At 50.5% G+C, this 13907-nt stretch overlaps 1 protein-coding gene across 6 annotated transcripts in view; it reads left to right on the top strand.

Annotated features, from left to right (window-relative positions):
* DGKZ (diacylglycerol kinase zeta) overlaps positions 1 to 13907 on the top strand; it is a 197190-nt gene that overhangs the window by 178340 nt on the left and 4943 nt on the right. For all 6 annotated transcript variants that reach the window (XM_075326168.1, XM_075326167.1, XM_075326164.1 and 3 more), the window contains 5 exons: positions 2239 to 2270; positions 2349 to 2392; positions 5586 to 5706; positions 6301 to 6337; positions 7970 to 8069. In XM_075326168.1, coding sequence (XP_075182283.1) covers positions 2239 to 2270; positions 2349 to 2392; positions 5586 to 5706; positions 6301 to 6337; positions 7970 to 8069 — 334 coding nt within the window. The remainder of the gene's footprint in view (positions 1 to 2238; positions 2271 to 2348; positions 2393 to 5585; positions 5707 to 6300; positions 6338 to 7969; positions 8070 to 13907) is intronic.

Genomic DNA, 13907 nt, shown 5'->3' with positions numbered 1-13907 from the left:
CCCACAAAGGGTTGTGATAAATAGTGACTTATCCAAGATGTATTAATGGAAAATCTACCGAGAACTACACCCAATTATCGCCTATTCACAGCGAGAAATGGCGGCCAACCACTGGGACCCCCACCTATCCTGAGAACAGGGACCAAAAGCCCCCCAAGTGAAGGGAGCGGTAGTGAGCATGTGTGACCATTATTCCATTCACCTCTATGGGACTGGTAAAATAGTTCTCTTTTGCAGCCCCATAGACATGAATGGAGCAGTGATCACCCATGCACAGTCTAGCTTGGAACTTGTTTTTGGGATTAATGGGGGGCTCTGCTTTTGAACCCCCTAACAATCACACATTTATCCTCTAATGATATTAGTGGTTAATTCCCCTTTAAAGGGAACCTGTCACCACTTTTTTAACCTGCTGTATATAAGAGCCCAGGCCGGGGGTGTAGCATATTAAACACTTTAGAATACTTACCTAACGGTCGCGCTGCGGTGGATGAGGGCCTAATGGGCGTCTCCGTTCTCCGGCGCCTCCTCTTTCGGCCATCTTCGTCCTCTTTCTGTAGCCTGGGTGCATGACGCGTCTACGTTATACACACTCGCCGGTCCTGCGCAGGCGCACTACAATACTTTGATCTGCTCAGGACCTGAATGCCGGCGAGCGTGGATGATGTCGGACCCATCATGCACCGCGGCTAGAGAAGAAGGAGAACAAAGATGGCCGAAAGAGGCGGTGCCAGCACCAGATAACGGAGACGCCCATTAGGCCCTCATCCACCGCAGCGCGACCGTTAAGTAAGTATTATAAAGTGTTGTTTATGTTATACCCCCGGCCTGGGCTCTTATAGAATGCTGTATATAAGAGCCCGGTGGTGGTGGCCGCAGCTTATAGGCTGAAAAATTGGTGGCAGGTTCCCTTTATGCAGCGATCCTGGCCGAGTCTGTGCTGATAAGGATTGCTGTTTATCATTCTGGAGATAAATCGTCATGACACGGACGCTCGTTGCATTGACTCCTCAGAATCGCCATCAGGAGACCTCCTCATCACATATGACACTTCTGGCAAATGGATGGACGCCGTGAATGAACCTTGCAGACCCCATCATATGTCGGGGGGTTTGTACGGCATCACTGGTGTCCGTCACACACCGGACGTGGCACCGCAGTGTTTGGAAGGTTTTTAGTATTTCCCAATGTTTCTAGAGAAGCTGAACCCGCTCCAGAAATCCCAGGGGCTCCCGCACGGTGGTGGGGCGGCGGCTCCCGCACGGTGGTGGGGCGGCAGCTCCCGCACGGTGGTGGGGCGGCGGCTCCCGCACGGTGGTGGGGCGGCGGCTCCCGCACGGTGGTGGGGCGGTTTTCAGGTTTCGTTTGACGTTTGCAATGGACTTTGGCCATGACACCCATCGCGTGATCCTCGTACGAAGCGAATGGGGTCGGGTTGTGACCCCTGAGGCTCTGAGGCACGCAAGGTGCAAAAACTCAGCCCGGTTGGACTTCTTACAACTTGCTTGTCGGAGTTGCAGAACCCTCGGTGTCACAATGGAAGGCAGCGGCGAAACTGTTCAATGGTTGGTCATACAACAGCCCCGGCTGAAGTGTCGGGATCAGCATTCATGTGTATGGCTGACTGTGAATATCGATTATTTAACCCTGGCACTGCGCAGTGATCCCTTCACCCTGGGATCCGTGTGATTACTCTTATAATCCAGTGCTCGAGGCTTGTGGCCTGTGAATACCGGCAGACGCACACGTGGGATCTGTCCTGTGTACGGTCATACACAGGGAACATCTGGCTTTAATAAAAATGTAGAAACCACACAAAGCTTCCATCGGATCCATTACAGCAGCCAGCCATCAGCCTCTCTGGACGCCTGCAGAGCATCTCTCCCGGAGGCTGGACACACCAGGATGGAACGTGCAGCCGTCGGGGTGCGCCAATCTGCAGGAAAGTCTCCGGTTCGGCATTTTGGCGTTGTTGTACAGCATCTGATGAAGGACACGGTGACTATTATTGGGAACAAACGAGAACCCATCCCGCCATGAACTCTGTGTGGATAAGAAGCAGTCTGATTAGATAGGCAGCCATTGTGCAGCGTTGCGGGCATGCTGGGAGTTGTAGTTGCACAGCAGCGGCAGTGGGTGCTCCCCCTTTATGATGATGATGAGGAGGAGGAGGCTTTTATTTTTACTTACACGCTTGAAGTAAATCAAATTTAATATAAATGTTTTTTTTGTTTTTAGGAACGGAAATGGCCTCTCAGATTGTAGCCCGGGTGAGTGTCCGCCACCTCCGCTTATTAAATACCACGTCCGTGCAAGTTTGTTTTTAATCCTTTTTTTTTCCTCTCTAGATGAAACTTTATTGGAATCTGCAAAAAATGATGATCCTGAAAAGGTACGAGAAGGGCTGGATTGTTACAGATCAGATATCTAGACCAAGGGGGCCACATATCTAGACCAAGGGGGCCACATATCCAGACCAAGGGGGCCACATATCCAGACCAAGGGGGCCACATATCCAGACCAAGGGGGCCACATATCCAGACCAAGGGGGCCACATATCTAGACCAGGAGGGGGGGCGCATACCTAGACCAAGGGGGACACATATCTATACCGGGGAAGGGGGGGTGCACATATCTACTAGACCAAGGGGGCCACATATCTAGACCAAGGGGGCCACATATCTAGACCAAGGGGGCCACATATCTAGACCGGGAGGTGGGGGCGCATACCTAGACCAAGGGAGACACATATCTATACCGGGGAAGGGGGGGTTCACATATCTAGACCGGGGAAGGGGGGGTGCACATATCTACTAGACCAAGGAGGCCACATTTCTAGACCGGGTGGGAGCACATATCTAGACCAAGGGGGGGGGGGTAGCACATATATCTAGACCAGGGGGGCAACCTGTTCCTAGTCTATGGCCTACATCAGGGGTGGGGAACCTCAGGCCCGCGGGCCGTATGCGGCCCGCGATGACTTTTTATATGGCCCCTGGGCACATTGCTGGTGACTACTCCCACGGCAGCCACGATCATGTCGGCTGCCGGCCCTTTAAATCACACATTGTGGTGCGCATAGCATAGGCTCTCAGCACAGTGGCCTGTACCAGTGTTCTTCCGACGTACTTTGTGGGCGGGATAAACGTGAGACACGCTCACGCTGTGTGCTCCTGTCCCACAGAAGAAGAGGAGCAGCTTTACCGGATTCCCTGCTGTATGTGCTATCTTACTCCTGTCTCTCTGCTTTTCATGCCTCACCGGGCTGTGCGAGTCCTGCCTCCCCGTGCTGTGTGACTCATGCCTCCTTGCTGTGCATGCCTCACCATGCTGAGTTAATCCTGCCTCCCTGCTGTGCATGCCTCCCCGGGCTGTGTGACTCATGCCTCCCTGGGCTGTGTGAATCATGCCTCCTTGCTGTGCATGGCTCACCATGCTGAGTGTATCCTGCCTTCCCTGGCTGTGTGACTCATGCCTCCCTGCTGTGCATGTCTCCTCGTGCTGTGCAAGTCCTGCCTCTCTGCTGTGCATGTCTCCCGGGCTGTGTGACTCCTGCCTCCCTGCTGTGCATGTCTCCTCGTGGTGTGCAAGTCCTGCCTCCCTGCTGTGCATGCCTCCCCGGGCTGTGTGACTCCTGCCTCCCTGCTGTGCATGCCTCCCCGGGCTGTGTGACTCCTGCCTCCCTGCTGTGCATATCTCCTCGTGGTGTGCGAGTCCTGCCTCCCTGCTGTGCATGCCTCCCTGGGCTGTGTGAATCATGCCTCCTTGCTGTGCATGCCTCACCATGCTGAGTGTATCCTGCCTTCCCTGGCTGTGTGACTCATGCCTCCCTGCTGTGCAGGTCTCCTCGTGCTGTGCATGTCTCCCGGGCTGTGTGACTCATGCCTTCCAGTGCTGTGTGAGCCCTAATTCTTGTGCTGTGTGACTCATACCTCTCCCTCCCTGCTGTGCATTTCTCCTGGTGCTGTGCAAGTCCTGCCTCCCTGCTGTGCATGCCTCCCCGGGCTGTGTGACTCCTGCCTCCCTGCTGTGCATGTCTCCTCCTGCTGTGTGACTCATGTCTCCTGTGCTGTGCAAGTCCTGCCTCCCTGCTGTGCATGCCTCCCCGGGCTGTGTGAGCCCTGATTCTTGTGCTGTGTGACTCATACCTCTCCCTCCCTGCTGTGCATGTCTCCTGGTGCTGTGCAAGTCCTGCCTCCCTGGGCTGTGTGACTTATGGCTTCCAGCAGTTTATGCCTCTCAGTGCTGTGTAACTCCTACCACCCCAGTGCTGTCTGTGTGTCCCCCCAGTGCAGTCCCAGCCCCTCCTGTGATGTGTATATACGCCCCCAGCCCCTCCTGTGATGTGTATATACGCCCCCAGCCCCTCCTGTGATGTGTATATACGCCCCCAGCCCCTCCTGTGATGTGTATATACGCCCCCAGCCCCTCCTGTGATGTGTATATACGCCCCCAGCCCCTCCTGTGATGTGTATATACGCCCCCAGCCCCTCCTGTGATGTGTATATACGCCCCCAGCCCCTCCTGTGATGTGTATATACGCCCCCAGCCCCTCCTGTGATGTGTATATACGCCCCCAGCCCCTCCTGTGATGTGTATATACGCCCCCAGCCCCTCCTGTGATGTGTATATACGCCCCCAGCCCCTCCTGTGATGTGTATATACGCCCCCAGCCCCTCCTGTGATGTGTATATACGCCCCCAGCCCCTCCTGTGATGTGTATATACGCCCCCAGCCCCTCCTGTGATGTGTATATACGCCCCCAGCCCCTCCTGTGATGTGTATATACGCCCCCAGCCCCTCCTGTGATGTGTATATACGCCCCCAGCCCCTCCTGTGATGTTTATATACGTCCCCAGCCCCTCCTGTGATGTGTATATACGCCCCCAGCCCCTCCTGTGATGTTTATGATTTACCCATTTGTTAACTGCGCTCCCGACTGAGACAAACCTGGAAAAGCAGTTGTGAGAAGCAGCATGTTCAATATCGCCGAATATCACAGCCACAACAAAGAAAAGCAGCTCTAGCCACCATAGTTGGGGTGTAGGGGTGAGTTAAATTGTTTGACCAAATATATTAGGGTAAATTTCAAGCTGTTAATTTTTTGCGGCCCCCGAAGGTTGGTAGAAATTTCCAAATGGCCCCCGGCAGAAAAAAGGTTCCCCACCCCTGGCCTACATTCTCAGACTGTCATTGTCTATAGTAGCTCTGTGGGGAACCAGCGAGCCCATCCTCTACAGGACGGGATAAAACACACATAAGACGGCAGCATCATGGCGTCACGCTGCCTGTGCCCTACATGGAGGAGATGACTTTGCTGGTGGGCGCTTCAGAGGGCAAAGTTAAAAAGTAATACCGCATCGAGTATAAGGGCACCTAGGCGGCTTCTAAAATTCCTTCACTCACGACCATCTCCTTGAGATTAATGTGGCCCTAATGGTGAGGAAGGTTGTCTAGAAAGTGTAAGTGATAGGGGTATGTGGCAGCACCATTGCAGTTTGGTTTCGGGCCGGTACCATGATGCGGACCTGACTCGCTGGCTTCTTCTAGCGCTTCTCACAGCCATGTCTCCTTCTTGACCTTAGTTCAGAGACGCTCACCGCGCTGGCGGGAACCTATCTCAGAAGGACGGCGCCGGCTGCACGCTGTTACATCACGCCGTCAATGCCGGGAGCAAAGAGATTGTCAAATATATTATTGAGAATGGTGAGTGTATGTGGCATTAAAATTATATACCCAACTCGGCCATTTATGCATCGGTCACAGGCGGTCGGGACTAGCTGTATTGCACCATTACCATCGCTCCTATTCACTGCAATGAGAGTTATGCAAACAGCATTTTCCAGCGTCCCCCCCCCTCCTGTGACCTCCTTTTAAATCATTGCTGTGCTATGGTGAATACATTCTCAGAAGGGAGCTGGCCCATCCATCGTCTGATCGCTGCCGTCTGCTGATATTGGCAAGAGAAAATGTGGACAGACCCTTTAAGAATTGGCTTTATATGTAACTCCCTATTTCTTTTGGAGCTTCCAAGACCCCTGACTTTTGGCTGTTTCTGACGGGTCAGTCCTCTGTCAGCCAGATGCATGGAATGTAGTGTTAACAAAAGGCTTTCCAAGTGATATGTGGACGGCTGGGGGTCCTGAGCTCGGGACCCTCCGCTATGATGTCCACGGGCCATCCTGATTGAAAGCCCCTGTCACACGCAGATATGATCTGTGTAGCCTGAGGCCGTATCCAGTTGTCTTCTGCCACAATAACATTTGTCTGTCTTTTTTTTTCCTCTCCTCCCTTGTCAAGCTCCATCTGAAATCCTGGATGTTGCAGAGCTGAAGAAGTAAGTTTCACAAGCGAGCGCCTGCCAAGATTCATTACACGGCCGAGCCGCTGGGTCATAAAGAGGCATTAATGTGAAAAAATGACTCAGAAGAGGAATGTTACTTGTAAAAATGCCAAAAAGTGGCCTCCTCCGAGGTCTCACTGACACCGAATGTCCCTCCGAATGTGCGCCCCTCGCCGGCAAATTACGGCACAGCCACAACCTGCAGAGGATATTCCTTGTAGGCCAGGGTCATCACAAAAACCGCACAGGGTGGGAAGGGAACTCCTAAATAATCCAAAATGGAACTTTTATGAAGGGTTATTGCTAAAACATGTGTCATTAATATTAATCAGTTAATGGCATCCCCTCCGGCTATTAGAATGGGGTCCTGAGCCCCCATTTTGAAGGATTTAGAGTAGAGTAAGGGTCCAGTGTGCCCACTACTACTTCATTTCGGCTTTATGACATTAATGGAGATGGCCGGCTAGAGCATCTGACAGAGCACCAATTCGTTCTGGCTTACAAGTGGAATTTGGCTCCTTTCTTTAGAACAAGTAAGTTTTCCCCCCAGTGATTCCATAAAATATTTTCTGAAAGTATTGTCTTATATGGAGACGACTTTGTGGCACAGGTCTCGGCCCTGCATGGCCCCAACATCCCGAGCAGACATAGTCTGTTCAGATTTCATTCATCTGAGACACAAAGAGTGGAAAATAGGCCAGAGGGAATGCGGTCCTTTACAGCCCCATTAAACGCTTCTCTTTCTTTTTGAAAAAACTAATAGCATTCACTACTTAAAGGCATTGTCCAGGAATAGAAAAACATGGCTGCCACCTTCTAAAAACACTGGTCTACAGGTTGTGCCTGGTATAGCAGCTCAGTTCCTTTTGAAGTGACTGGTAAAAAGCTGAAATACCTCAAACAACCTGTAGACAGGAGTGGCGCTGTTCTTACAGGGTAGCCATGTTTTTTTGTTTGGACAATCCTTCTAAATATAAGACTAAATATCACTGAAGAATACTCCTAAAATCAGCCCCCATCTGAACAATAGAGGTCCGGCTTCAGTAGGATAGCCTGCAGATTTTCCATCTTTTTAAGTGGAAGCGATGAACGTTCTCCTTTTTTGAAGTTGTGAATTCTTTAAGTCAAAGAAGTTCTCTAAAGTTAATATTTAAAGGAACTAAAAAGAAATCCGGAAACTTCTCATCTCCTTCAGGAGTGGCACAATAGAGGCCAGAAGATCAATGCTGGGGGATGTGTCCTGGGGTAAACGCCCCTTTAAAATTCCAGACCACCAGGACTGTCTGTTAGATAAGTCCCTGATTTGGGCGATTGGACCCGGTCTGATTTTGCTCGTCTATCGGCACCACCCCTCACACCCTGAACTGTAAATGATGCATCAGGGCGCACGTGCGACCAGCAGCCACATTGATCTCCTGCTAGCTGCAGTTGTGCAACCACAAGAGAATGGAGGACCCTCATTCTGAGGATTGATGGGGTCCTAGCATATATGTGATCATTTTTGTAGACCTTAAAGCTACAGACACCAAAGATTGTAATATCCGGATTCTTCCGGGATTGCTGATCATGTGCTTTTATCAAAAGGATTAAAGTTTTGACTCAAGTTTTTAATCTTTTCTCTTTCAGTGGGGAGACGGGTCTGCACCTCGCGGCGTCTCTACGTCAGCGCACCATCTGCCATTACATCGTGCAGGCAGGGGCATCACTCATGAAAACAGATCTACAGGTGGGGCCTTACTGTGGAATTTCTGGAGTGGAGAGCAAGAGAAGTGTTTTATTGATGACAATGAAGTAGTTAACAATTTTTCATCATGTATTGCCATAGTTTTCCTGGTTTTATCAGGGTCCTCCAGACAGAGATTATATCTGCAATGCATGAACGCGCCGGGTCCTCCAGACAGAGATTATATATGCAATGCATGGACGCGCCGGGTCCTCCAGAGACAGATTATAAATGCAATGCATGGACGCGCCGGGTCCTCCAGACAGAGATTATATATGCAATGCATGGACACGCCGGATCCTCCAGAGACAGATTATATATGCAATGCAGGAATGCGCCGGGTCCTCCAGAGACAGATTATAAATGCAATGCATGGAGGCGTCAGGTCCTCCAGAGCCAGATTATATATGCAATGCATGGACATGTCGGGTCCCCCAGAGACAGATTATATATGCAATGAATGGACGCGGCAGGTCCTCCAGAGACAGGTTATATATGCAATGCATGAACGCGCCGGGTCCTCCAGAGACAGATTATATATGCAATGCATGGACGCACCGGGTCCTCCAGAGACAGATTATAAATGCAATGCATGGACGCGCCGGGTCCTCCAGAGACCGATTATATATGCAATGCATGGACATGTCGGGTCCCCCAGAGACTGATTATAAATGCAATGCAGGAACGCGCCAGGTCCTCCAGAGACAGATTATAAATGCAATGCAGGAACGCGCCAGGTCCTCCAGAGACAGATTATATATGCAATGCATGAACGCGTCGGGTCCTCCAGAGACAGATTATAAATGCAATGCAGGAACGCGCCAGGTCCTCCAGAGACAGATTATATATGCAATGCAGGAACGCGCCAGGTCCTCCAGAGACAGATTATATATGCAATGCATGGACGCACCGGGTCCCCCAGAGACCGATTATATATCAAATGCAGGAACGCGCCAGGTCCTCCAGAGACAGATTATATATGCAATGCAGGAACGCGCCAGGTCCTCCAGAGACAGATTATATATGCAATGCATGGACATGTCGGGTCCCCCAGAGACCGATTATATATCAAATGCAGGAACGCGCCAGGTCCTCCAGAGACAGATTATATATGCAATGCAGGAACGCGCCAGGTCCTCCAGAGACAGATTATAAATGCAATGCATGAACGCGCCGGGTCCTCCAGAGACAGATTATATATGCAATGCAGGAACGCGCCGGGTCCTCCAGAGACAGATTATATATGCAATGCATGGACGCACCGGGTCCTCCAGAGACAGATTATAAATTATTATTATTATTATTTATTTATAGAGCACCATTAATTCCATGGTGCTGTACATGAGAAGGGGGTTACATACAAAATACGTATACAAGTTACAGTAGACAGACTAGTACAGAGGGAAGAGGGCCCTACCCTTGCGGGCTTACATAAATGCAATGCATGGACGCGCCGGGTCCTCCAGAGACCGATTATATATGCAATGCATGGACATGTCGGGTCCCCCAGAGACTGATTATAAATGCAATGCATGAACGCGTCGGGTCCTCCAGAGACCGATTATATATGCAATGCATGAACGCGCCGGGTCCTCCAGAGACAGATTATATATGCAATGCAGGAACGCGCCGGGTCCTCCAGAGACAGATTATAAATGCAATGCATGGATGCACCGGGTCCTCCAGAGACAGATTATATATGCAATGCATGAACACGCCGGGTCTTCCAGACACAGATTATATATGCAATGCAGGAATGCGCCGGGTCCTCCAGAGACAGATTATAAATGCAATGCATGGACGCACCAGGTCCTCCAGAGACAGATTATATATGCAATGCAGGAACGCGCCGGGTCCTCCAGAGACAGATTATATATGCAATGCATGGACACGCCGGGTCTTCCAGACACAGATTATATATGCAATGCAGGAACGCGCCAGGTCCTCCAGAGACAGATTATAAATGCAATGCATGGACGCACCAGGTCCTCCAGAGACAGATTATATATGCAATGCATGGACGCACCGGGTCCCCCAGAGACCGATTATATATCAAATGCAGGAACGCGCCAGGTCCTCCAGAGACAGATTATATATGCAATGCAGGAACGCGCCAGGTCCTCCAGAGACAGATTATATATGCAATGAATGGACGCGTCGGGTCCTCCAGAGACAGATTATATATGCAATGAATGGACGCGCCGGGTCCTCCCAAATACCGATTATATATGCAATGCATGGACGCGCCGGGTCCTCCAGAGACAGATTATATATGCAATCCATGGACACGCCGGGTCCTCCAGAGACAGATTATATATGCAATGCAGGAATGCGCCGGGTCCTCCAGAGCCAGATTATAAATGCAATGCATGGACGCACCAGGTCCTCCAGAGACAGATTATAAATGCAATGCAGGAACGCGCCAGGTCCTCCAGAGACAGATTATATATGCAATGCAGGAACGCGCCAGGTCCTCCAGAGACAGATTATATATGCAATGCATGGACATGTCGGGTCCCCCAGAGACCGATTATATATCAAATGCAGGAACGCGCCAGGTCCTCCAGAGACAGATTATATATGCAATGCAGGAACGCGCCAGGTCCTCCAGAGACAGATTATATATGCAATGCATGGACATGTCGGGTCCCCCAGAGACCGATTACATATCAAATGCATGGACGCGCCGGGTCCTCTAGAGACAGATTATATATGCAATGCATGGACGCGCCAGGTCCTCCAGAGACAGATTATAAATGCAATGCATGGACGCACCGGGTCCTCCAGAGACAGATTATATATGCAATCCATGGACACGCCGGGTCCTCCAGAGACAGATTATATATGCAATGCAGGAACGCGGCAGGTCCTCCAGAGACTTATTTATAAATGCAATGCATGAACGCGCCGGGTCCTCCAGAGACCGATCATATATGCAATGCATGGACGCACCGGGTCCTCCAGAGACAGATTATAAATGCAATGAATGGATACGCCGGGTCCTCCAGACACAGATTATATATGCAATGCATGGACACGCCGGGTCCACCAGAGACAGATTATATATGCAATGCAGGAACGCGCCGGGTCCTCCAGAGACAGATTATATATGCAATGCAGGAACGCGCCAGGTTGTCCAGAGACAGATTATATATGCAATGCAGGAACGCGCCGGGTCCCCCAGAGACCGATTATATATGCAATGCTTGGACGCGCCGGGTCCTCCAGAGACAGATTATATATGCAATGCATGGACGCGCCGGGTCCTCCAGAGCCAGATTATATATGCAATGCATGGACGCGCCAGGTCCTCCAGAGACAGATTATAAATGCAATGCATGGACGCACCGGGTCCTCCAGAGACAGATTATATATGCAATCCATGGACACGCCGGGTCCTCCAGAGCCAGATTATTAATGCAATGCATGGACGCGTCGGGTCCTCCAGAGACAGATTATATATGCAATGCATGAACGCGCCGGGTCCTCCAGAGCCAGATTGTAAATGCAATGCATGGACGCGCCGTGTCCACCAGAGCCAGATTATATATGCAATGCATGGACATGTCGGGTCCTCCAGAGACAGATTATATATGCAATGAATGGACGCGTCGGGTCCTCCAGAGACAGATTATATATGCAATGAATGGACGCGCCGGGTCCTCCCAAATACCGATTATATATGCAATGCATGGACGCGCCGGGTCCTCCAGAGACAGATTATATATGCAATCCATGGACACGCCGGGTCCTCCAGAGACAGATTATATATGCAGTCCATGGACACGCCGGGTCCTCCAGAGACAGATTATATATGCAATCCATGGACACGCCGGGTCCTCCAGAGACAGATTATATATGCAATCCATGGACACGCCGGGTCCTCCAGAGACAGATTATATATGCAATCCATGGACACGCCGGGTCCTCCAGAGACAGATTATATATGCAATCCATGGACACGCCGGGTCCTCCAGAGACAGATTGGAAATACAATGCATGGACGCGCAGGGTCCTCCAGAGACAGATTATATATGCAATCCATGGACGCGCCGGGTCCTCCAGAGACAGATTGGAAATACAATGCATGGACGCGCCGGGTCTTCCAGACATAGATTATAAATGCAATGCATGGACGCGCCGGGTCCTCCAGAGCCAGATTAGAAATGCAATGCATGGACGCGCCGGGTCCTCCAGAGCCAGATTAGAAAAGCAATGCATGGACGCGCCGGGTCCTCCAGAGCCAGATTAGAAAAGCAATGCATGGACGCGTCGGGTCCTCCAGAGACAGGTTTTTTTTTTCCTTGTACAGCTCCCCCCCCCTCCCTCCGTTCTGGCTGACAGAATGAAATAATCAGGCCCGGACTGTGCCACGGCTCCACCAGGCTGTGCCCCCCGGATGATGATAGGTGCTAGTGACACATCCCACCTTTAATATTTTTAATTCCTTTTTTCATCCTTTGATATTTTTGTCCGTTTTTGCATCGCCGCAGACAGACTTGTGTGGATAAATCAGGTTTGCTTATATGAAGCATTCCAGGTGCTCCACTGCTCGGGATCACATAAGGGCTCCTGGTTACACGGCAAGCTGTACCCCTTAAATCCTCTACCCCCTTCCTTCTTTGCCCCCACTAGACCGCTGCGAATACAGAGGTGCCTGGCAGGAACGGCAGATGAGGAGGGGGCGCAGAAAAGCGGGAATTGTTAGCATAGGGGTTAAGACAGAAGCTGAGGAATTCCAGACAGCTGCCGTCAGCCTCGCCGCCCCCCTCGCTCTCAGATTGCCCCCCTGCCCTGCAGCTGCAGGTTTAATGTGCATTCCTTACACCGGCTGGTCCTGGGACGGCTCCTCTAATGATGGGTCAGTGAGACGGGCTCTGCAGCCCGTCACTGTAATGGCTTGTGGCAGAGCTGTGTTACCACTGGGCGAACGCTCAGCCTTTTACACTTGATGCTTTGCCTAAAAGAAGAACCCTCCTTTAACATTTTGCAAATGGGAAGCTATTAAAGGTTATAGCGGCATTAAAGATGTTAAGAAACTTGATCAATGTTTGTCGTTCAATTATATTAATCAAAAAACCTATTCTGTGTGCACCTACAAATTACTATTAGATTCTTGAGGACCCCTCTAAGGTGCCAACATTGCATTGCATTACCTATATGTAACTGTATGATAGCTTAGAGCTGCAGCCACCACTAGGGGGAGCTCCTGCACACTGTGTTGTCATTGAGCTCAATCTGTAAACTTGCATGCAGGGAGCTACCTCTAGTGGTGACTGCATGCCGGCAGTAAGAGCAGTATTTTAGCTATAGCATTATGTAGGGGGCTTGGAGGTCTTTATAAAACAAATGGTATCTGATAATTAAAGAGAGAAATTAATAAATTGCTCAGTACAGGGTATTAGAGACATTTTTATATTATATTTGACTTCAGAAATCTTTCCCATCACAGACAAATAAAACCTAGCCTACTGGAGGTCGTCAGGTCCCAAGGTCCTTTACTGATCTCTGATTAACCCCCTGATGTCCATGGTACTCCGGAGATTAGCTTTCATCAGTCCACACATAGACACCATAGATCCAGCGCTTTCAGTCCTTCCCCCAAATTTTTCCTATTTCTGGGAATGGGATGACTCATGTTTGTTCCGAGAAATGAGTGTAAACAGGGCAGAGGGCAGCCGGCCACAACTAATAGGGGGGGCCTAAATGAGTCTAGGTACTACAGCTATCCCCTACGGCGTGACACTAAGAAAGGTGATAGGACAGAGAAGCGCTGCTTAAAAGGGTTCTCTCAACATCAAAAATAGCCAAAATTGAAACGTGCTTGTAAAAGGAGACAAC

This window comes from Anomaloglossus baeobatrachus, chromosome 10 (assembly GCF_048569485.1).
Source record: "Anomaloglossus baeobatrachus isolate aAnoBae1 chromosome 10, aAnoBae1.hap1, whole genome shotgun sequence".
Classification (NCBI taxonomy): domain Eukaryota; kingdom Metazoa; phylum Chordata; class Amphibia; order Anura; family Aromobatidae; genus Anomaloglossus; species Anomaloglossus baeobatrachus.
Note: the sequence above shows the minus strand (reverse complement) of the source record. Positions and strands in the feature narration are given on the sequence as shown.